Source organism: Trachurus japonicus, chromosome 20 (genome assembly GCF_045865225.1).
Source record: "Trachurus japonicus isolate A0001 chromosome 20, Traja_1.0".
NCBI lineage: Eukaryota > Metazoa > Chordata > Actinopteri > Carangiformes > Carangidae > Trachurus > Trachurus japonicus.
The window spans coordinates 10,850,559-10,874,577 of NC_140926.1; the positions used below are offsets into that span (position 1 = coordinate 10,850,559).

General features: G+C 41.4%; 1 protein-coding gene across 8 annotated transcripts in view; it reads left to right on the forward strand.

Moving 5' to 3' along the window:
• The first annotated feature begins 16 nt into the window (after nucleotides 1–16).
• Nucleotides 17–24,019, forward strand: part of relch (RAB11 binding and LisH domain, coiled-coil and HEAT repeat containing) — a 31,777-nt gene continuing 7,774 nt past the window's right edge. The window contains exons 1-25 of one of the 8 annotated variants that reach the window (XM_085763619.1): nucleotides 17–549; nucleotides 5,807–5,896; nucleotides 8,551–8,622; nucleotides 8,769–8,824; nucleotides 9,021–9,134; nucleotides 9,368–9,562; nucleotides 10,354–10,448; nucleotides 10,994–11,126; nucleotides 11,268–11,425; nucleotides 12,554–12,629; nucleotides 12,716–12,811; nucleotides 13,797–13,820; nucleotides 17,230–17,342; nucleotides 17,465–17,555; nucleotides 18,375–18,446; nucleotides 18,558–18,698; nucleotides 18,902–19,066; nucleotides 19,195–19,342; nucleotides 19,517–19,673; nucleotides 19,855–19,978; nucleotides 20,495–20,543; nucleotides 21,224–21,303; nucleotides 21,732–21,838; nucleotides 21,947–22,046; nucleotides 23,609–23,691. In XM_085763619.1, coding sequence (XP_085619745.1) covers nucleotides 90–549; nucleotides 5,807–5,896; nucleotides 8,551–8,622; nucleotides 8,769–8,824; nucleotides 9,021–9,134; nucleotides 9,368–9,562; nucleotides 10,354–10,448; nucleotides 10,994–11,126; nucleotides 11,268–11,425; nucleotides 12,554–12,629; nucleotides 12,716–12,811; nucleotides 13,797–13,820; nucleotides 17,230–17,342; nucleotides 17,465–17,555; nucleotides 18,375–18,446; nucleotides 18,558–18,698; nucleotides 18,902–19,066; nucleotides 19,195–19,342; nucleotides 19,517–19,673; nucleotides 19,855–19,978; nucleotides 20,495–20,543; nucleotides 21,224–21,303; nucleotides 21,732–21,838; nucleotides 21,947–22,046; nucleotides 23,609–23,691 — 2,999 coding nt within the window. In that variant the 5' untranslated portion in view covers nucleotides 17–89. The remainder of the gene's footprint in view (nucleotides 550–5,806; nucleotides 5,897–8,550; nucleotides 8,623–8,768; nucleotides 8,825–9,020; nucleotides 9,135–9,367; nucleotides 9,563–10,353; nucleotides 10,449–10,993; nucleotides 11,127–11,267; nucleotides 11,426–12,553; nucleotides 12,630–12,715; nucleotides 12,812–13,796; nucleotides 13,821–17,229; nucleotides 17,343–17,464; nucleotides 17,556–18,374; nucleotides 18,447–18,557; nucleotides 18,699–18,901; nucleotides 19,067–19,194; nucleotides 19,343–19,516; nucleotides 19,674–19,854; nucleotides 19,979–20,494; nucleotides 20,544–21,223; nucleotides 21,304–21,731; nucleotides 21,839–21,946; nucleotides 22,047–23,608; nucleotides 23,692–24,019) is intronic. The other 7 variants (XM_085763620.1, XM_085763621.1, XM_085763623.1 and 4 more) reach the window with 7 other exon arrangements.

A 24,019-nucleotide genomic window follows, 5' to 3' on the forward strand; every position in this document is an offset into this window, starting at 1 on the left:
CGCTAGCTTGATATCCATTCAGGAAGAAGCGGTCCTGATTAGCCTTAGCCAGGCTTGGGTTGCTAAAAAAAAATCTTTATAGTGCAAAAATGGCGTCGGTCAACCCGTTTAATCTCAGTGACTCCGAGGAAGAGGCTGAACGGCGCCCGCATGAAACAGTTGACACAGAGAGGAGCCCGAGTGACGGAGCTCCAGGGCCGCCGCCGCCACCGGGCAATCCTTTCTCCCCGTCTGCGGACGCCGAGCCTCCGACGCTGCTGCTGTCTGGCAGCCGGACGAGCCCCAGCGGTGAGGGCATCTCGTTCTCGGCCGCGGCCACGTCCGCTATGGCAGGCAGCGCCGAGACACGAGTGTCGGTGGATGTCATCGCTGCTCAGCTACTACGGGACCAGTACATCCTCACGGCCTTGGAGTTTCACACCGAGCTGCTGGAGGCAGGCAGGGAGCTCCCGAGACTGAGGGATTATTTCTCCAACCCGGGCAACTTCGAGCGACAGAGCGGCACCCCGCCAGCCAAAGACCAGGTTCTCGGACCTGGAGGACCACTGAGTAAGTAGCAGCTCCCCGGGGCTTGTCACGTATAACGTTAGCTGTGTGCTAGCTCTATATTTAATGCTGCATTATACTGTTAGCTCCACCAGCTATCTCACGTTAGCTTGAACCAATCGATCAAGAGATTGCTGCACCTGCCCTCCTGGTCCAGGGCCCCGGGGGCAATCAACAAGCGGCTTGTTGTTGTGTTAGCTGACACACAGTAAAGCATCACTGCATCACACAAATGTGATTATGCTGTACTACGGTGTTTAGTTGCTGACATAAGATGACTTGTGATGGTGGATACTCCTGTATCATGCCAGGCACGTAGTGATCATTTTACTGTAATGCAGTTCTACTGTAAAATACACGTTTCGTTTTTTTTTAGGCTACATAGAGGTCAGAGGTCAGGAACTGCTGCAGATAAGTGCAAAGAGAGGTCATCCAAAAAGGGAAGGCTCACACAACGTCCTTTTCTAATACTATATGACTGCGTCCAAGCCAGTAATATGAAGAGAAGGCTGCACTACAGTATGTAGAAATTTAGTGCTTTACTATAGAGTGCACAGTAAGACATGACATATTCTGTCTTGTGAGTGGTTGTGTTGCTTTCCACCTATTGTCCTTAGACAAAATATTATTTTGGTTTGCTGGCCAAGGCTGTGTGACTGTAGCATCCCCATCCAATTACAGGACTGCTTTATGCAATAACTTGCAGCAGTATATAGTGGAAAGTGTCTACACTCATCAATGTAAATGATTCCCATGGTGATATCCCAAGCCTCAAATAAATAAAGCCTGATATGCAGCGACGGGAGTAATAGTACCATGAAGTTCTAGACCAGTGTGGCAATGAACAAGGGCTTGGCATTGAGTATGAGGCATATGAATATGCAAAGCTTTTCTTGTGGCCCCATTTCACTGGGTGAGCAGAGCAAATCTATTCACGTGGAGCACAGACCTGTAGCAGGTTACTACAAAGGTCCCGCAGGTCTGAACACAGCAAATTGGCAGAAAGAAATTACCATGCAGATATTTTGACTTACCTTGGAGGAGGGAGTTTACAAATGCCTTGTGTTTGGGTATACTGAAAGTGATCGTGTGTGCCTTGATTGCACAAATTGGATCCTCTTAACAACCTTTACTTAGATTTTAATGGAAATGACTCAGCTTGATATTCTCCATTGCAGCTTGCCTGTCAGGAGAGAAAGGATAGGAAGAATGTCAGTTGTCCAAATTGGGTCAATCGTGACACATCCACTCCATCGTGAAAGTGAAAAATTTGCCACTGTATAAAAGGGGCTTGTGCCTTTCATTCAATTAGCCTTACAGCAGCTGACATGAGTGCGCTTCTAGCTTTATCTCTGAGTGATAATAGTGTGAATAAGTAAATATGGGGATTTTTGTCAGATAATATTGTGCTTTTATGACAATGCAGCAGCTCTGAAGTGGGTTGGGAATGACTGTTGGTTAATGGGTAGGCTAAATGGGCTGCATTTTAGTTCATAGTTGTTCAGTTGCATGACAACAGAAACAGAAAAGCATGTAAGTGACAGCAGCTCTATTGGGGAATTGTCTATTAAAATACAGTACATGTGAGCACGGAAAGCTAAAGAGCTGAACCTGTGTGGTACGAGGCAGAATGCAAAGTCTCCAACACAATCCAACCATACTGATGACTTGTTGGTAGATGTGCAGGGTCATTTTCATTATTCATTTGAGGTTTTCAAGCTCACTACGATTCAATTGCTTGCTTTAAGAATGGTTCAGGGTATTTACAGTATGTCACGGCAGTGCCACTGCAGTTGTAGCCTAATCTTTTTCTTTTTTTTGCAGGCTAAGCAACAAGACTAGATAATGAATTTTCATTGAGTAAACATTTGGCAGTTTACCAGCTGAGAGAACCACAGAATTTAAATACATGCTGGTGACGAGAAAGTGGATGTTTTATAATTAGAATATTTTCTCTTCCTTCATCCAGAGGCAGTGGAAATTGACAATGACCTGATGTCTTGGGGTTGTTAGTCCTGACTGTGGGTCGAGGTAACTGGCCTGAGGCTAGCTTTAGGAAATGGCAGCCTGTCACATTCACTGCATCCATTGTCTGTCATTGTGAAATCCTACCGTGTACAATCGAATACTTGAGTTAGGTCGACTGACTTGTACGCATGACTATACGAAGCGGCAACAGAGTGTTAGTTGTGTAGTAGTGTAGTAGTCACATGGTTGCATTATCATACAAACCCCCAGAAGGTTGGAGCAAGGTAACAGAATAAATGTTTAATGATGTTGTCTTCGAAGGACGAGATAACTGTCTCACACTGAAACTGACAGGAAAGTCATAGAGGATCTTGTTAGTTATTGATGAGAGCAACAACAAAAAAAACACAACCAAATCTTGGAGGAAGCTGAAGATTCAAATGTACAAGACAAAAACGAGTAAGGCAGCTCTTTGAGTTGTGAGAGGAGAAAGAAATGGACTCAGCCTAAGAAAATGTCACTTTTGTTTCCATCATGTTCTGATAGCCAAGACGTCATGTGATCACTGGAACGACCTGTTTCCACATGCATAAGAGGCAGAATTCCCCTGTGGATGGCTGCAAAACGATACAGTTAACAAGTTGTTGACACAATGTGTGATGTCTTATGTTGTCTATCTGTCTTAGTTGTTTAGACAGTCAGTTACCAATGTGTTTTTCAAACAGTAGCAACACATAAATACCAAGCATTTCGACCTGTGACTATATGTCATTGTTGTAGCCCTAGAAAAGAAACGACCTCTACAGTTCTTTTAATTTACTTGATGTTTGAATAACAATACCTATTATATATTATATTTTGTTCCGCCAGTAGGTGTTGAAAGGATGCATGGTGTAGCGCACTGTGGCGCAGCATGATAACCTCACAGTTATCATCACCTGTTGTATAAGATGATACTTTTCTCGGCTGGTTTTTGTTTAGTCTATGTAGTGCATAATCAGTTGAGATTTTTGGTCCCTGTTCTTTTTTATCATGCATTATGATGAAGCATAATATGAGCACAAGGAAGTGCAGAAGTGCCATTGTGATGTTACTGTTATGAATACATGACCAGTGACTGTTAATCGATTGCACTGAGCATGTGTCTGGATTATCCATTGACAGTGTTAGGAGGAGCTCCTTTATGTCTGCAGCTGTTGCTCCCAGGCACATGACACAGCGAGGCATCTCTCATCACTTTGCTAATATCCACCAACGAAGGATGAAAGATTCTCTCCTCACCCCTTATTGGCTGGTCGGGTAATTATTTGCTCATGTGACATGAATTTGCCACGTAAACGCCATATCTCAGAAGTAATTGTGGTTTGTAAGGCCTAAAAGTGGCCACATGATGTACAGTTATACCACCTCTATAGAGAAGTGTGTTCCAGTTGATAATCATAGTGTTCAGTGTATGATCCGTGCTTATTTATTGTTCATAATCAAATATATATTCAGACTTTTAATATAGAGGGACAGATTTATTCCCAGGTTCGTGTCTCTGCTTTGCATGTGCATCCTTCATAATTTGTGCCCCATTGTTTCATCCTATTATAGCTGCATTTTAAAAGAGCTGACAGCCTGGGCCAGACATCCCCGCCATTTAAAATAAAATCTCGTTGGATACCGGTTAACCATTTGTACACTCTCCTTCTTCTCATCGTTATTTTTATCCACCCTGTTTAAACATGTGTCTTTGTTCTGTCTGATGTCTTGCACCTCTCTACGCCTCTAATTTACTTGCTTTATTTTTTCTATTTGGCAAAGCAGGAAGAGCTCTCAGCTGTCTGTCTGTAAGTCTGTCTCTCCTGTTTCTGATCCCCAGAAAGCTCTTGTCATCATTTTTGTGAGATTTCTGTGTAAACAACAAAATTACCAATGAGATAAAAAGGCTTCTTTAATTCTGCACACCAATAAAGGCTCATTTGTAATGAGTGATTGAATGTACGTAAGTGCGTGACACTGATCCATAAAGATCATAGAGAAAGGGAGACAGCCAATGTGGGTGGATTCGTGTGTGTATTGCACAACCTGCCTGGCAGGAGGGCAGCGAGGAGGTGACAGTCTGAAGAGGCAGATATATCACAGTCCAGGCAACACACGCCACAGGCTCTGGACGGAAAGGTCAACCTGTAGGAAATGCTTGCTTTCTTTTTTTTTTTTGCAAATAAGGCACACACACAAAAGACATCTGTGCATGCTCCCACTGATTGTGGAATTACAGGTTTTTTCTCACACACATGCAGATTGCAGCTACTTAACAGCAAACATTGTCACACGTTATTGGGAAGTAATGAGAGCTGGAAGAATTCTTTACAGGAGAAGGGATTAGCCTGATGTTAGCATGACAGACCACTGAGACACAAAACATACACTCACAACCAATAAGCCTTGTTACTGTACAGTGACAGGACTGAGACTGTGTGTGTAGAAACTAAACGCATTGATTCTGTCAGCTCAGGAAATTTTATTAATATCCTCTTAATACCAGCTTCATTATTCACTCAGTCGCCGCTCCATGGCTTTTAAGGCTGACAAGACCTCACACTGCATTTTGCTTGACCTTCTACTCCCTTTCGTTATCAGAGAACAAACAGGCCAATCTCATTCTTTGGAAGGAAAGCGAACACCACTGACTAAGCTACCAGGCCAGCCTGACTGAAACAGGAGTCTGAGGATGTTTATGTATCAGCTTTATCGGCTCTTTGAGGGAACAATACTTATGGCACTTTTGGCACATTCAGATGTAAAATTGTTGTTTGGTGGACTTACTTTGGAAATGGATGTTTCCACCACCACACACCGAAGGTCTCAGCAAAGATGAAATTGTATGATTGATTTGTTTTTCCCCCATGTGCAGTTGAGTCAAACTTCTTTGGCTGAAGTATAACCTTCCCACACAGTTTTTTAAAGGTCTCCGCTTTTAGCTGAATTTAATAAAGTTTCCATCTTTTTTTATTTCCTTAAGAAAGGTGGCCTAGTGGTTATATGCCATCCTTTTATTCAAGCTCTGTCGGCATGCTTCCAGCCCGGTTAAGAGTTCTTAAGCAAAATACTGAAGGCCTCCTGCTGTGGAGCTGACCCTGTCCCTTCAGAGATCCCCTGAGGGGACAGTGTGTGTAAAGCAATCTCTTGAGGATCAGTGAGTTGTCACATTTTTAGCTGTGCGAGCCACTCGACCGTGGACTCATCTAACTGTGTGGTTATTTTTATTGCATATGGGTCTCACTTCCACCCCTGTGTTTTTGTTCAGATCGAGCAGGCAGCATCAGCACCTTGGACTCCTTGGACTTTGCCCGGTACTCTGATGATGGCAACCGAGAGTCAGACGATCGCGTGGCAGGTAAGGTGAACCGTACCATCAGGGCTAAAAAAGCAAGAGACCGGGCTAACCTTAGGAAATCAAAATCTGAATTGAAGATTAACAGAATGTGACAGGTGGCATAAAAATAGAATCAAAAACACCCAGCAGATGCATCGAAGAGTCAGTTAAATCCAACAGCAGCTATCATAAAGTTCAAGGTGGCAGTCCTGTGTTAGAGCTGCTTGAATAATAATGACACAATAATTAACATAATTTTAAACCCCCAAAATAAGAATTCACACTAAGCACTAATTAAATTGTTCATATTCAAAGTACCATAATGTTTTGTTGCTGCAGAGATTTTAGATTATACAATTAAAGATACAGTATCTGTCTCTAAAATTTGGGCAGTATGTTTCTTTAATTGATTTGCTGGAGGTGTCCTCTGCTGTCTCACTGTTGAGTTAGTGGGTGGTATTTTTGGCACAGGACCTGTCTCAGCATTGTTTGATATCACACTCCATTCCCACCTGCGGCTCTGTCGTGACACACCATTAGATAGTTGTAGTCAAACGCATCAACATCAGACTGTGATGGCGATGTCACCTGATCACAGAGCACTGATTTAGGAGCAGCAGCTGCCGATGCTGTGCAATGAGTGTTTTTTTAATGCTGTTGTTAAGGGACTTTTATTTTTAGGGGGACAGTGACATCATACAGGGACCATTCACATCATGTTAACTTCTTCTTCCTCTTGTTTTCATCTTTCTATTTTATAACTGCTAACGTGAAAACATTACTGTTCAGCCCTACACACTGCCATAGTACAGTGGTTAACATCCATTGCCAGCTTTCTGTAGTCATCCACCCATTTGGTTGGTATTAGTCAGTGAATCCTGAAGCCCCAATCCATAATAGCACTATGGATTTCTGGAACTGTTCACACATACTGTTTAAATGGTAGCATATTGTGTCCATTGTGTTTTTTCTTTATTTTCTTGTTTTTTTGTTGTTGTTTTTTCTAACTGAGACTCAGTCTGACTACTTACTGTAAATTAATTTCATCAATGATTTGTAAATATCAGTACAGTCTTACATTGAATAACGAGAGTAGAAAAAAGGATTAGTATTCTGAAGTAGCAGCTTGCTCATGGTTTGGGGCTTTTTCAGTTGATGATATAGGCCTAATAATGCAAGGGCAAAGTAACAAAAAACCATGCAGCAGAGATGTTGGTTCCATGCTCCCAACAACTACTTATGCATCTTTTTAAAATGACTATTATTAACACACTGCCCACTTTCCCTAAAATTGGCACCTCCCACCCTTCCCCTCTTCCCTCTTCACCCAGCCCCACTCTCATCCCCCTCCGATCTGTTCTTGCCATCTTGCCAAGATGCCTGCCCCCCAGCTGTCTGACTCTGGGTTTTCTGGCTTTCTCCTGACGTTGATCAAACCCCAGTGAACAATACTGGACAAGTCACTCCATCCAGACTAGCCTTTTGCTTTTTTATTTATTTATTTATTTATTTATTTTTTTTCCCTCTCCGTTATTCAGTTCTTGGTTTTCCATTTTGTTGCGCTTGCATGCTGTGCACTCTTGATCTGCTGGAAATGTTAAGGATGATGGAGTCAGAACAGATTTATTGTTTCAGAAAAAAATCCCTCTGTTTTATTGCTGACATTTACTCTAACAATTGAAGAATTGTCTTTGAGGAAATTGCATAATATGGCCTATCATTAAGAAAAAACTGATAAGAATGATAACCTGCTCTTCACAGTTCCAGTGGTGGTGGGTTAAGTACTTAAAAAGAAATATGAAACCTACCACAGCACCTGTTGAGCCACAATCTTAGACATTACAGTAGATGGCAGCTTTTGGGACAACAACAGGATCAGATCAGGTGGCAGATTTTCAGTGTACAGCCATGCAACATAGTCTTCCAGCTCCATCGCTTCTTACTTTTGCGTGTGTTTTTTATCTAACGTGTCCAAGATCTTGTGTGTTCTTTTTCTTTATTCAGTGTCAGTTTAGCAATTCCAGTACACAGATGAACAATTTCATCCAAGTGTTTGCTGCTTCTGATTGTGGATGTCAGAAACAGCTTGTTGTTATTATTTCTTTTTTATTAAACAACTCTTAAACACCAACAACAGTGACATTTATGACATTCAATACTTAGGTTTTACAGGTTATATGTGTGTTTTTCTAGTATCATGGTCTAAACTATTAAGAAGTAAAACTGAACAGTGTCCTTTGAGTGGCTTGAAACCAAATTATTGAATTGCTTGTTAGTGAGGCATTTGCCTGGAAGAAATCCTTTGTCAGACAGCATCTCAGTAGCTTGAATAAATTTACTCACCTCAGCTAAAGCTGAAGTAATATTGGACTCCCATTTTTAAAGGTCAGACACATATTATTAATGTGAGAAAAACAAGGGCAGGAAATCCTATGTCTCAGTGCATTAAACACTCTTGTCAAACAAACTCATACAGCTGGCTCTACCATGATCCTCTGCTGCATGCGTTCCTTAGACCCATGATTTGCATGCATTCTTTTTTGTTTTGTTTCATGACTCTCAAGATCCTTTGTGTGGTTGTTTTGTTTTTCATGCCCATCTTTGTTTTATTTGTTTGTTCCCTGTCTTTGGTTGGATGCACTTCCTGTGTGTGTGTGTTGTCACTTCCTGTCCAGTGCTGGAGTTTGAACTACGGAAAGCAAAGGAGACCATTCAGGCTCTGCGCGCCAACTTGACTCAGGCAGCAGGTGTGGCGTACTTTTAATTTCTTTTCCACCTGAACCCTCTTTTGTTACAGCTTTCTCTCTTTTTTTTTGTTTCACAGAGAATTCCTGTAGTTGAATGACACTGTGCATCTTTTCAACCTCATTCAGTATTTTCTCAATTTTCCCAGAGAGTGAAGTGCCCTGTCAGGAAAGAAAAAACTTCAAGTCAAGTCCTGAAGTTCAGGTGGGGTATTTTAAAGAGATTGCTTGATTGATTGATCATATTTATTTCAAACCAAACAAAAATGCAAAGAATTGTGTATTTTCTTTCTTATTTTCAAATAAAACCAAAGATTACAAGTGTTGCTTTTATAACCCACTGCAAGGCCTTGAGTTAAAAAAACAAACAAAAACATCTTTTCTTTCTACCTCTGCCTCAGGAGCCCATACGCCCACTGGAGAAAAGAGCCTTAAACTTCCTTGTGAATGAATATTTATTAAAAAACGAATACAAACTGTCATCCATCACCTTCTCTGATGAAAACGATGATCAGGTAAAGACCATATATGACTTCATTCTGTTGGTAAAATAAGAGCTGTCAGACTTGCATGAGGGCAGTCATCTTAAGTGATGCTGTATGGTCATTTGAACATAAATATGAAATAAATTCAACACCTGGGATCAGCTATCTTGTTTTGAACTTGCCTCATGTCTTGCTTTATCAGTGCAGATGACATCCCCCGCTTCTCACACTGGTGACTTACTTTATTCCCTATTTGTTTCCAGGACTTTGAGTTGTGGGATGATGTCGGCCTCAACATCCCCAAACCCCCTGATCTATTACAGCTCTACAGGAACTGTGGCACGCCCCTGCCTTCGCCTCGTAACACAGCTGATGTGTCGGTAGGGGTGGAATTTGGCGATCTTCCAGGAAACTGCATCACCCAAGATCCTCCAAAGAAACCAGATCTTTCACAGCAGGTATGCACCAGAGCTGTCAAAGCTGACTGAAAATTACGTTTGACTGCGTAGCTGAGACCTGTTTAATATCTTTTTCTATGCATTATCCATAAAAGCATAGACCAATGCAACTGACACAGCGACTTGTATGGGTACATGCTGTATATTAAAAATGTACCCTCAGGTTTTAGTGCTAAGTTTTTAAGATATGTTAGCTGTTACTTACACAGCTTGCAGACAACTACGTATATCTTTAAGTTTGCAGTTTTTCTGTCATTTGCAAACAGCTGTATTTCACTCTCACTGCCATCATCGCCACATGGCTGTCGTCAAATTATTCGCATGGTCCAGCTTGATCTACATCTCATTTTCAATCAGTGAAAGTGACGTTGCGTGACTCTCGTCTGTCACGCAGTCCATTCAGTGCAGCGGCCCAGACCTGCTTGAGTAGTCACAAGACAGACAGGAGTAGTGGGGCTTCCCCCCCCCCCCCCCACAATCAAATCTTCTTTTCACAATCAAATTCTTCTGTCATTTCCAAAGTACAGATAATTCATTATCACAGACACACAGCCCCTTTTCTGGTATGATTATTCTGACAGAAACAGGCTTTACATTTCAACACCTCTACACCTCAGTACTCTACTACTAAGTGGGAGTCTATAGAATCACAGTGATGGTGATGAAAAAGTTGATGAAAAAGTTATTGCCACTTCTTCTTGCCACCTCTACAGTGGCAATAAGTATCACCAAGTCATGAAGACTTTTGACCTGAGTGAGTGTATAATGTTTTTTCTTTTTTCTTTCTGTAGCAACAGACAGAAGTCGTACAAGAGCTGGAGTACCAGATCGGTCTCCTCAACAATGAGAAGCAGAGCTTAGCTGAGCAAATCAAGAAACTGCAGAGGTGTGTGCATGACTGCCTGTATGTGTTCAAAAATACATGTAAACCAGTCTGTATGTAAGTCGGGTTGAGACACTGCCTACACTTGTGCTACATATTTTTATTAATCACATGACCACTGACTGTTAGTATGCCATGGTACTCACATGGTTTCCTCCACTTATGCCAACCCAACAAGAGCACTCACCACCACTTTCATCCATAAAAATCTAAGAACGTTTCACTTCAGTCCCCATTATTACCATAACTGTGACCAAAATTGGCCATGAGTGGAGTCGGTATGGAAATTTCCCTGCTAGCGCCACTGTTGCATGTAATTATAGAGGAAACCCTGTTCTGTTCTGATACATAAGTGGAACTTAGTTTAATTCCATGTGGGATATTTATTTGCTACCATAAAGATTCAGATACATTTTACTTTGCCGCAATGCAAAGTTGTTGAGGCATTTTACAAAGCTGTTCTACCGCTGCTTCTGAACTGTGGACCTGCTTATTGATGTAAAACTATGCAGTGTTTGTGAGGCTCTCTCATTTGCTCTACTACACAGTGAAATTCAGACACTGAAAAGGACCGTTGCCTCCCCACCTCCGGCCACTCTCAACCTTGCTTGCCAGAATACACCGAACACCTCTTCCTCTTCCACCACAACTACTACTTCCTCGGCTGACCCCAATTCTGTGGTATGTGGTCAGAATGAGTGTGCAACACTTAGATTTCAGCGAGTGATCAGAGACCAAAAATAAAATCTGATAATTACAGTGTATTTGGGCATTTCTTGGCGAACTTTGACGAAACTAATATAATCTAATCCTGTCCCTCAGCCTCCCACAGATAATGGCCAGTATCTGGACATTCGGGGGGTTTCAGAGCCTGAGACTGACCCGGATCCCCCCTCTACTCAGAACACATCACAGTCCCACCCACTACCCCACAACAAGCTTAAGAGCAGGCCTCCTGTCCAGTTTGATAAGCCGAACAGGTGAGTGGAAAGTCAAGTGTACAAGAAACAGGCAAGAGGGGAATGTACTTTATAATATGTGTAAAAAAAAAATAAAAAAAAAAGTGATAACTATCATCATAAAATATGTGTATGTTTCCTACAGAGAAAGATGTGTCTATTAGAGCTGCAACAATTAATTATTAATCAAACAATAATCCATTATTAAATGAATTGTCAACTATTTTTCTTAAAAAACTACCTAAACCGATTATTCGATTATCAAAAAAGTCCAAATTCTCTGATTTCAGCTTCTTAAATGTGAATATTTCTGGTTTCTTTGTTCCTTTACAAAAATAAACTGAGTATCTATTTGGTTTGTGGACAAAACAAGACATTTGAGGACGTCATCTTGTGGTTCGGGAAACACTGATTGACATTTTTCAACATTTTATTGACCAAACAACTAATCGATTAATCATTTAAATAATCTAAACAGATTAATCGATAATGAAAATAAAATTTAGTTGCAGCCCTAGTGTCTATGACGTTGTATTTGTTGTTGCCTTGTTAGACATTTAGGGCTCATGAAATAGATTGAATTCTCTCATATTTTGCTGCTAGGAACCTGAGTCTGCACCATTTGTTGCAGTTCCAAACCCTTACCATTAGATGGAGGTAGTTAACAGACTATGTAGCCACAGTGAGCAGCTTGGTGAGTTGCTGCCCTCTTGAGGAAAAATGTAGGTTTTAGCAGTTGCTTCATTTCCTAAGAGGACATAGGAGTCCCAGGGGGAATTCACCCTGTGATCATGTGATCACATGTCTTACCACAATCTAGCCTGTGCTGTTGTTTGTCTTGGGGTTTGAATACCATCCCATTTAGTCTCATTTTACCTTGAAAATGCCCAGTTCATAGACAGCTCACAAAAATGCACTGATATAAATAGTTCATCATCAGCATCTGTTGAACTGGCACCACTGACTCTATCATGTCTTGTTGCCAACATCCAGAGCTCTGGGTTTTTTCATCCCACTAAGATACACAACAATGACATGGGAGAGTGGCAGCACTACGCTCTCAGGGAAATCTATTGCAGAGTACAGAGTCAGTGGTACGAACTGCATTGACTGTTTATATTTAAAAAAAAATTTGTGTGTGTGTCTCAGGAAGTTATCCCCAGCCTTCCAGCAAGCCCTGCTGTCCTTCTGCAGAATGTGCTCTGACAGCCGCCTGGGAGCAGAGGTCAGCACACAGACTTTCATTCATGCACACATACACTACAAACTGTAAAATACAGTACAGTATATCATGCCCCTTCTCTTCTACAGGTGTCTCGTATAGCAGACAGCGAAGAGAGCGTGATGTTAATGCTGGGCCGCTGTCTCCCTCACATCGTCCCTAATGTCCTTCTTGCGAAACGAGAGGTAACCCCACTTCTGCTGCTCCTCTTGCTCCTCCACTCCTCCCTGTAACCCCTTCATTATTGTCATCATCACAGGCTTCTTCTCTTTGTGTCTGATAGATACACACACTGCAGCGAGGCTAAGCAGGGTTAACATTTAGAAAGAACTGCAGAGTACTCTCATCTTAAGTGTTATGGTGGAAGGTGTTGCATAATTTGTCAGCATATTAAATTAAGATACTTGAGAAAACTAATTATAGGATTTTAAGATGACACAATCTTCACATGATTAATATCTGTATTGTTGTTACAGTCCCTGATGCAACACTTTCCATGAACTCAATTTAAAAGTACATTGGCTTCTTTAGCTGGAATTTTTGTCTTTGTTTGCTCTGCGTAAGGTGATAAACATATTGAAAGTGAAATTTTCTGTTGGTGATTCACCCATTTCACCATCTGCTATTGTGAGAAAAATGTTGTGTTTGCAGCGAAAGAACACCACCCTGTTTTTGGTTTGTGCCACAAGGCATTCCCCCAAAAAATCAGCTAACATGCAATGTAGTGTTACACACTGTGCAGAGGCTGCCAGTCTCCTTGGCTATGCTTTAATTGGCATGACTGCTGGTTTGTTTATGGTAATCACACTAATGTCTCACATCTATTATCTAATCTGCACTTAGCATTTCAATCCCTTGTGCAAATTGCAGATTTGACTGTTTCCTCTGCCGGCGAGCTCTTTGAATTCAAGAGCTCATTCAGAGATGTAAACATTGACTTTTGCAACCTGCAACTATCCAGCTGACTTGTGTCTATCTATTGAGTGGAAAATTCACCTTCTTTTACGACGGTGTTTTTTTTTTTTTTTTTACCAGTGTCAACATCATTTCTCCTCTGCTGTTTGTCCCCCCACTCACGTATGCTGTCCTTTTTGCCTTCACTGGTTTTATTTTTATTCTTCTCTTTTCGTCTCACTCATTCTCTCACTCTCATGCATGCCTCTCTTCTAGAGAATGGTTGCACATCTTTGCCAGGTGAGTCTTTCACGCACTCATCTGCATGGTTCTCACATGACCTCTAGGCCAAATAATATGTAACTAATGCCCAGCTCCTGTCGGCTACAACTGTTGTCACTTAGGCTCTGACCGTGTTTTTTTAAATTTTTTTTATGTAAGCTTCATCTATCTCATTTCTGGAAACAGTTCTTATGCTATCTTGCATCATTTCAAATGAAAATATGAACTTTGATTTGTAGCCAAAATATGAACAATCATGCAGTGATAGCCTGAGGTATACAGTTTTAGCCTTAGGTGGGTCATGTACTGTACGTCTCTTCAACCCAGTGTATCTTAATCCTTTTCTCATTGGTTTCTTGTCCGTTTTATTTGCTTCAGTGCTAATCACTTCAAATGCTTAAATGGCTGATGTTATTTCATAAGTCTAATAACATTATCTTATATTCTTATTTTTAAATGAAACCAGAGAAATTTGCCTTTTAACTCCCTGACACGAGTTGTGCAGTGATACAGATCTGTATCTAAATATAGACTGTTTGTTTTACCAAGCTGAATGTTAATTTCTTCTGAGGAATACAGAATATAAAGATTTTATCAAAGTTATGATGCAAACACCTGCACAGGTGAGCTGTCCACATGTAACAACTTGCATGCAATTTGTGTCTGTGTGTGTGTCCATGTGTATACAAATGTTATGTGCTTGTATTTTGCACACAAAGTGTTGAAACATGACACAAAGCAAAAAGATGGAGTGTAAAGAGGTTAATCTGGTTTGAGTAGTTCTCTTTGGGGCTGCTTTGCATATCACCATGGTTATGGGGTTTTGATCAGCCACTGACAGTTATAGCGACCTTAATCTCATCGCACAATCAAGATAAACAAACTGAAGGGAGAGGACGGCAAAACAATAAAACACAGCCGAACACTGAGGCCTCAGAGGGATCTTGAGAGGAGTGGACTTTGTCCTGTATCCGTTACGTTCACCGACCATGACACTCAATGCACACACACTTACACACGCAGCTGCTCACACTTCCATCTTGCAACTTGAAGCTTTTTAACAATCACAAGTCTAGAGCCACACCTTGAGTTGTTTGAATGTGACACCCACTTAAGAACACAAGGTGTTTGACTTGAAACGGTAGAATGATACATTAAAACTGTGCCTGCCACCTGGCTGTATTATCAGACACTGTAAATCATTAAACATCACATTCTTCTTCAATATACAGAACTGCACAGTGCACATCTTAATGTATTGTGCTTTTTCTTTTACAGCTCTGCATTATCTGTATTTTCTTAGTTTAACTACTTACAGTAGTTGTCAGTTACAACAATATTGTGAAACAGTTTAATTTCTGTTTAACATACTGCGAAGGGTGTATAGGATTCCAAAGAAGCAGTATCACTCTAAAGAGAGTAAATATAAAATTTTGACTTCCCTTTTTCTCCTGGAAAGATTAACTGTGAGCTATAACGAACTACTGGCAAGATAAAGAACATTGACAGTTTTATCTGGGCAGGTACAAGACAAAAGATGAGCAGTTACAACTCAAATCATAGAACAACTGACTTTAAAACGGACTATTTAATAATTAATAAACAGATTAAAGCATCAAAGAAGCCCAAACCATGGAACGTTTGAAAATTTTAAATTTAAAATAAAAGGTCACAAAGTCTTGATAGATTACAGAAGATAAAAGAATAAGAGTGTGGAGGAGCTAGCGGCTCTGTGTCGCTGTTTATACAGCGGCGCTTTAAGTATGCTAACATGCTCACAAAATACAGTACTAACACATTCAGTTTACCACAATGGCATGGTAGAATTTTCTAATTAGCAAAGAGGGGTTAAGACTGATGGGAATTTACACGCTTTTTCAGATTTTTTTTTTATGGCTTTCAGTACTTGATGAAAAATTTCACTCAGCATCACACATGTCAACCTCATGGTGGCGCTAGAGGAAAAGACAGGAATCATCGAAGTAGGTACTGTAGGATACTTGTAGGCTATCACTAATGGATGATAAAACGTATTAGTACTAGTAGCGCAAGTCAGGTGATCAGTTTGTCATATTCCGTCTAGAACAATGTGACGTGGCCTAGCGTCTGTGGATATCATTACATGCAGGCTCTTGCCCATAGTGGTGCTTGTACTGAAGCGTGCAGTTGCTCGGCTCTTTGAAGTGAAAGCATCAGGCCCCCTAGGCTCTGGGTCCTGGCGTCGTGCTGTCCACTCTACCTGCCCACAGTGTTTACTCGGCGCCGCTCTGATGTTTTACCCCCTGAAGAAGTCTTTACATCAGAAACGCAGGAGTTCACACAGAAATAGAACAGGGTCAGCATGGGCTCTGGTTTTTCAAATGTGTGGTCTTCATGAATTCCTTTTTTGTTTTATCAGCCCAGTGCTGTTGAGTCTCCAAAAATATCTCATGTTGAGGATGCGTGATATTTTCAGAGGCCAGGACTGAAGATGATTGAATGTGGCAGTTAGATTTGGCAGAATTCAGTTAATTTGCAGGTTTTTGCTGGTTTTTGATGCTTGACCTCATTTGACTCGAATTGAACCCGTCATGTAACCACTTAAAATGACCCTCTGATTCTTAAATGCCATATTTTTACTTGTTAAAAGATAGCCAGCATGGCACAGACTTCAGAGTGTTGGTTCAGGATTGAGCGAGTGACTCATCACAGCCTATCTTTACCCAAGTTTCTCGGCCCGGACCGTCTGTTCATCTAGCACTGGGGTTTTGCTCCTTCTTCCAGCACTTGGCAAGAAAACATGATATCTTCCTGGAAAAAAAAGAAGTTTGTTTGAAAAAAACATATTTTTAACTATGTATGCACTCTCTAATTTGGGTGTGTGTGGCGGGAATGTAGGGCTGACCACAACTTGGCCGTGGAGGCCCTGTATCAAGGGCAGCTGAGCTCTCTCCCCTCTGGCTGGAAGGCCCATGAACTCTGTCTGAACTCTGGGCTAGAGCTGGGTTTTAGTCGGGGTAACTAGTGCATTAGGTATGTGTGTGTCTGTCTATATGCAGCTGTGGTCTGGGTGTGTGCATGCGCTATTTGAGTTACCAAAGTGTGTGTCTCAAATTGTATATGTGTGTGACTCCAAAGCCAAATGAGTCGAGGTGTAACACCAACAGGGTATTATTGAAGGTAAGCATGGTTTTACTGGTGTTGGCAGACTCCTGTTGGTTTCGAAGGTGACCCCTGTGTTTCTTTTTCTCTGTGACTCTCCCATTTTTCTCCTCTTTTAAAAAAAAAAAAAACACCTTCTCCCCCTCTGCTGTTCCCCAATGTGCCAGACTTCCAGGCCTGCTTGACTGCAAACACTCTTTCGCCGTGTGTTTCAACCTCACTTTGCTTTTGCCAAAGAATCGAAGCTGATGCCACTTCTCCTTGTCTCTCTTCTTCTCTCCTTCAGGAGTTGATTCCACTCATCCTGTGTACCGCCTGCCTTCACCCAGAGCCTAAAGAGAGAGACCAGCTCCTCCACATCCTCTTTAACCTAATCAAGAGACCAGATGATGAGCAGAGGTGTGTGTGTATGTGTGTGTGTGAACAGGAGCATGTGCAAGATATCACTGTTTAGGCTTAAGATAGACTACAGGTTATATCCAGCATTGTGTTCTCATATATCTGTGTGTGTCTTTCCAAAGACAAATGATCTTGACGGGGTGTGTTGCATTTGCGAGGCACGTGGGTCCAACCCGTGTTGAGGCTGAATTACTTCCTCAGTGCTGGGAACAGGTACGGTACACACACTGCAGGTGGCTTTGTTATTGCATGTCTTGACACTTATTTTCACACCTGCTACTTTAAACTCAACAGCGAATTGCATATTACATAATATTTATATTATATATTATATGAAATTATTATGTTCTTCAACATGAGATAAGATTATATCTTCATCTTATTTTCAAGTTTCATTTTAAAACCATGTTTTAATCCTTAAGTGTTAGCAAGATCAATTCATATTTAATAACTATGCAGTTGCAGAACTACCATGTTTGATTTGCATATGCTTTTGTTTTTCTGAAACCGTTTGTGACATTTATTCTTTATGGGGCATGACTCGCTTTTTATTCTAGTATTATTATCCCTGGCTATTTTTTATTATACTCACTTTGACACTCACATATATAGAGTTTTTATGAATGCTGCACAAAGCCTTAACCTCTGCTAAATTGGTGAAAAAAAAAGATCTCAGTTTTGTCTTACTTTTTCTGAACTTATCATTCAGTGTTGTCATAATTGCAACTGTTGATCCTGAAATTCATTGTAATTACCTCCTAAATGTCCCTGACTTAAATGTGATAGCAATTTTGTTTTCATTGCCACCTGTGTCACCTCATGCAACATATTTAGGACAAACAAAATCTGCTTCCATAGCGTCAGCAGCTGCCAGCAGTCTGGAGGCTGAGAACCTGCCTAGAAAGATAAATAGCGGTTTCCCAGAGGGTCAACATGTCCATGTTTCCATTCCATGGTGGCTGCTCACCTACCTTCAGTTTTCACTATCGTTTCACTGCTTTGCCCACTGTGTTTTGTTGTCTTCTGCTGCAGATTAACCACAAATATCCAGAGAGGAGGTTGTTGGTGGCAGAGTCCTGTGGAGCCTTAGCACCATATCTGCCTGTAAGAATATGTTATCCAGACAGAATTAAAACTGCATGTGCATGAATATAGATGACTATAATATATAGATCAATTATTTATCTCTGTCTGTCTCACCTTCTGTCTCTGCAGAAGGAGATCCGCAGCTCCCTGGTGTTGTCCATGTTGCAGCAGATGCTTACTGAGGACAAGGCTGACATGGTCAGGGAAGCTGTGGTCAAGAGTCTGGGGATTATCATGGGTTACATAGATGACCCTGACAAGTACTCACAAGTATGTGTATATGCCAGGACTTCTTACTTACCACCCTGTATTTAACTGTCAGGTCACATCAACAGTTCCCTTTGCTGTGGAAACTGTGTTTTAGCAACCGGATGGAAAACAAAAACTGGACCCTTGGGAATATATTTGCTGCTGTGTTGTTGATTGTGGATGAGTCTTCATGCCCGACTTCTGTGAATCATGTGTTCCTCCAGGGTTTTGAGCTGATGCTGCTATCACTTGGGGACCCGTCAGAGCGGGTGGTCAGTGCAGTCCACCAGGTCTTTATTCCTGCCTTTGCTGCCTGGACCACAGAGTTGGGGACCCTGCAGTCTGCACTCATCCCCTCTCTGTTGGCACGTATAGAGAAACTACTTATGGTAATTACCACTTTTGTTTACATGCAGTACTAGCCTACAGATCTTGGACCATGGATGTGATGAACTGCTCGATAATCATTACTCCTCTCTTCCTGGTTCCTGCCCTCTGTACTTCCCTCTCTCTGTAGCAAGGAGAACATAGTCTGGATGAGCACAAGTTGCATGTGTTCCTGTCGGCCCTGCAGTCTCTCATCCCTCCACTGTTTGGTGTGGTGCTACAGAACGCACCTTTCACTAGCAGAGCCAAACTCCACGGAGACATACCTGCAATAGAGGGTAGAGCAACTGCACTTACACACTCAAAAGCCACACAGAAGTCAAATAGAAGAGATTTGCTTCAGAGTGCTAAATATCCTAAGATTAAACATTCCCAAATTCCAACTGTGTAACATTCATGCATTTTTCTCCTTGAGGATGTTTTAATTTGTATTCTCATCCTGTATCTCACAGTAACACGGTTCCCCAGGCCTGCCTCTCCCCTCCAGGATGTAGCCACCATCATAGGCAGCAGGGAGATGCTGAGTGCCCTCCTGCTACTCTATGACCACCAGCTAGAGCACGAAGGAACCACTGGCTGGGACACTCTCCTATGGGTGGTCAATCAACTGTAAGAAATGTTCACATACACTCACGCATTTAGTGACGTGTGAATAAAGACAGTTAAAGATGCACAAAGTAAACGCAGCCAGTTTACAGTAGTACATAACACAAAAGTCATGCAGGTCATGCAACCATATACTGTATTATGCAGATATATGAACAATGATTTCCATCTGTCTGGTCTCCAGCCTTCCTCAGCTCATAGAGATTGTGGGTGGGATCAATGTGACATCATCAACTTGCGTCCACGAGTTCTCCCGCTTCTTCTGGAGGTTCTGTCGCACCTTTGGCAAGATCTTCACTAACACTAAGGTAAAGGATACCACAGTTGTTTGGTTTTGATGTGCCTGATGCTGGCTGAACTCAAAGCTCATCATGTCTCAGTTTTGTCTTTTAATCTTTAGTCTTTAAGAGCCCTCAGATTTTCATTTTTAAATGGTTGAGTAGTACGCTACTCCCTTAACCTAACCCTAACCTGAATCTAAAATGTAGGGACTGATTTGTTCCCTGATGAAAAGGTCACAAAGAAATCCTTCAGTACACTAAAGGCCACACTACATGATTTACCAATGAAACTAAATTATTTGTAGGCATTTGAAATATTCGTTTAGTATTTCGGGAGTAATGAATGAGTCATCATGTGTCTGACTTCAAACATAGCTGTACTGAGAGGAGTCCACAGCAAGTGTTACTCACTGTGCCTTTTGTGTTTAGATTTCCATCAAAAACCCATGTGATGTCTTGAGAACTGAGATTGTTTTTACCTAATATGAGTGATATTTATACATCAAATGATGGCATTTTATTCATCCTCATGACCTCTTGCAGGTTAAACCACAGTTCCAGGAGATTCTCCGGCTCTCTGAAGAAAATGTTGGTAAGGACAGAGTTCACACACACACACACACACACACACACACACACACACACACACACACACACACACACACACACACACACACACACACAAACAATGTGCAAGTTTTCTGAGATTTTCTCAGCTCGTCTAGAGAATGTTGGTAGGTGGGGCTCAGACAATGTTGATGTAAACAAGCTATTTGGGGTCAGTTTTGGGTGTTCCCCTCTTTTTTTCAAATTCCAGACATGTCTCTGTAGTTGTGAGAGGTGCTTGGTCTCAACATGCTGCCAAGTGACTTAGTTTTGGTGTTGTGGCCATTTCTGAAATGTGTTTTGTCCTGAGGCCCAGTCAGTGTTTAAGTCATCACGACCTTACTCTGGCAGTCGTCCTTTTCAGTAGATTTTTGTAAACCCGCAACAATGTATATGTGGTGGTGGGCATAATGTTAACAGTGCAAATACCAAATTAATTGGGCAAAAACAAATTATGGTACAGTTTATAATAGTATTTAATAGCAGAAAAGTACTGAAAGAAAAATGTGTCAATGTCAAATCTTGAGCATACAGGAAAACCTGATCGGAGCATTGGTAGACCATAATGCAATGCTATTTTCTAGTCTATTTCCTGATGCTTAACTTTTTATTTTAATGGCTGCTCCTTAATTTTGGGTGATCATTCATTCCTTTTGCCCTAACCAGATGCTTCAGCAGGGAACGGTATTCTCACCAAAGCCACTGTCCCCATCTATGCCACTGGAGTGCTGACATGCTATAACCAGGTAACTTATAACTGACCCCAAAACACCTGAGAAGAACATTTGAAGCCAATTAAACATAGAGAATAGAATCACCACCTTGTGTTTTTTAGTGTATGTAAGATGAAGAAAATGATTTCCTCTCTGCAGTATTTAATGAAGCTGCTATTTTTTCAATATATAAATGTAGAGTTACACTTTCGGTTATTGTTCGTTGTCACGGAGGAAAGTTCCCACTAAAACACATCAGAGCAGAATGTGGGAGTGGGAGATTTTTTTGGTTTTAACTTTCAGCACGACATGTCAACAAATCATGTTTAGAGCTCCCCAGTTGAATCATGTGATAAAATACAGTATGTCCCAAAATACAGTCACCATACGCTTGTGAATATTAAAATGTATTGCTGTCCACATCACATAACTGACAAAAGCATGGTATTGTTTCCCCAAAGGAGGAGGATCGTAAGTTGTTGGTGGGTTTCCTAGAGGATGTTATGACAACCTTGTCACTGTCCCATGCTCCTCTCGACAGCCTTAAGGCCTCCTTTGTAGAACTTGGGTAAGACACACACAGTCTGTAGATTTATCATAGGTTTTATGGGATGTGACACACACTGCCCCCACATATAACTAAAGCTTTCACTTTTTATGTTTTCTTCTGTTTCAGTGCCAACCCAGTGTACCATGAACTGCTGCTGACTGTTCTGTGGTATGGCGTGGTCCACACTTCAGCACTGGTCCGGTGTACTGCAGCGCGGATGTTTGAGGTACAAACCACACGCACACAAACATGCAGATAATCTACTGAGCCAACACCAAGTAAAGATTTTTGATAGGATATTATTTCTCATAACTACTACCTAAAATGTGTCTTTACTGATGCATTTGCTGCTTTTATTTTTACATTTTAAGGAAACATAAGAATAATCTACTATACCAGTGCTATTAAGTGTATACTGTTAATTACATTTATGGACAAAATGATAATTTAGATTAATTAGTGCATTTATTTGTAATCATGAATTCTGAATGAAGTCATGATTGGTTCTAACACATTGTTAATTAGATGTATAAGCTAAAATTGTCTTGTTCAGTTATACTCAATTGTAAAGTCCTTCATTATAGATACTATTTTCATGTTTACCAATGTGCTGCACATGTGCTAGCTCTGCTTGCTATTGCTGCTGTTTACTGCGTATTTGGTATTTAGCTATTCTGTCTTATGAGTGGGGAAATCCTGTAGTTTTTCAGCACCCTGGTTTCAACTATATGGCTAGACCATTTACATTAGACCTTTCACTGTGCACTAGTCTCAGAAGTGACTGCGTAAATATCTGCTGCATGTCAGAGAGAAAGGGAAAAGTCAGCAGCCCGAAAGAATAGTCAAAAGAGTTCAAGGCCTGTTCCTTTTCAGTGTTGTTGGAAAGTGTAATTCAATCAGAAGTGTTTTCTTGGGAATATTTTCTCACTCTTCTGAGTGTTTCAGGTCTTGTGGAAATATAATCCTACTATTATTTTTAAAGGGAGATGACCATTTCCCTGTTTTCTTCCTCGTGATTTTATTCCACCGAGTCTATCCAGGTTTAAGCCAGGTTCCCAAAGCAAAAGCCCTGGCCGAAACCATTGGAAACAGCCATAACAAATCACGTCTCAGTGTCCCTTCAGTCCCTTGAGTTCTGTGCACACTTTGAGGTCAAATGTTCTCTAGGCATAGCAGTAGACCTGGGCCTACATTGACTAAAACTTGGGGAAGGAGGAGTGGTAGGGTGTATTCATGTTCCCCCTGTTCTGTGAAGTACTTTTCCCTTTCCCAACACATCTCACTGTCACCATTCCATAGTGTTTAGCTGTCCACCATTGTCCAACCTGCGGGTTGGACGGTGGACCTCTACCACAGATCCCAGATCAGATTAGTTAAAGCCAACGAAATGAGAATCTGACCTGGAGTCTGTGGACAGATCCCACAGCTTTATGCTCACCATACTGTAAAAGTACCTGTGCAGTTTAGCTACGTTGCCATTACTTCTGCATACCTGCGTGTGCATGTGTGTGTGTTTGTGCGTGTGTGTGCGAATGTGAATGTGTGTATGCACACTTGCTTGATACATGCAGTGCCGTTCCGTGCCTTGCAGCTATGGTTCTTGTCATTGTATATCACTTTCTTCCTATCTTTTTGTGTTTGTTTTTCTTTTTTCCTCCCTTTCTGTTTTGCTTTTTTTTTTTCCTTTCCTTTTTTTTTCTCTCTATCTATTGGCGGTGTTGCTCGCTCTTGTCCCAATGCCCCGCCCACCTCTGTGACATCACGGCTGGCTCTGTCCAATCCGATCAGCTGCTGGTGAAGGGGGTGAATGAGACGCTGGTAGCTCAGAGAGTGGTGCCGGCTCTCATCACACTGTCCTCCGACCCTGAAATGTAAGTGGAACAACAACGATAACGCGCCGCGTCTCTCTCCCCCCTTCTCTCTGCCACCTGAGAACTATCACATCGAAGTCTGTACCTGCCAGGAGCAAATTCAACATGAAACAAACTCATCAAAAATACATCAGCCATCGATGTATTTTGATACAGAGTTTATTTTCAGGTTCTCCCATCAATTTCCAACACATTTTTTCTCCTCCTTTTTTTCCTGGCATTGTCACAGTGATAGTTTGGAATTGCTCCTGTTTAGGTTTAGGCTGTGCCTTGGGATGGTTCATCAGCATAACCACCGTTAACATTAACACTGCATGTCAGCGCCATC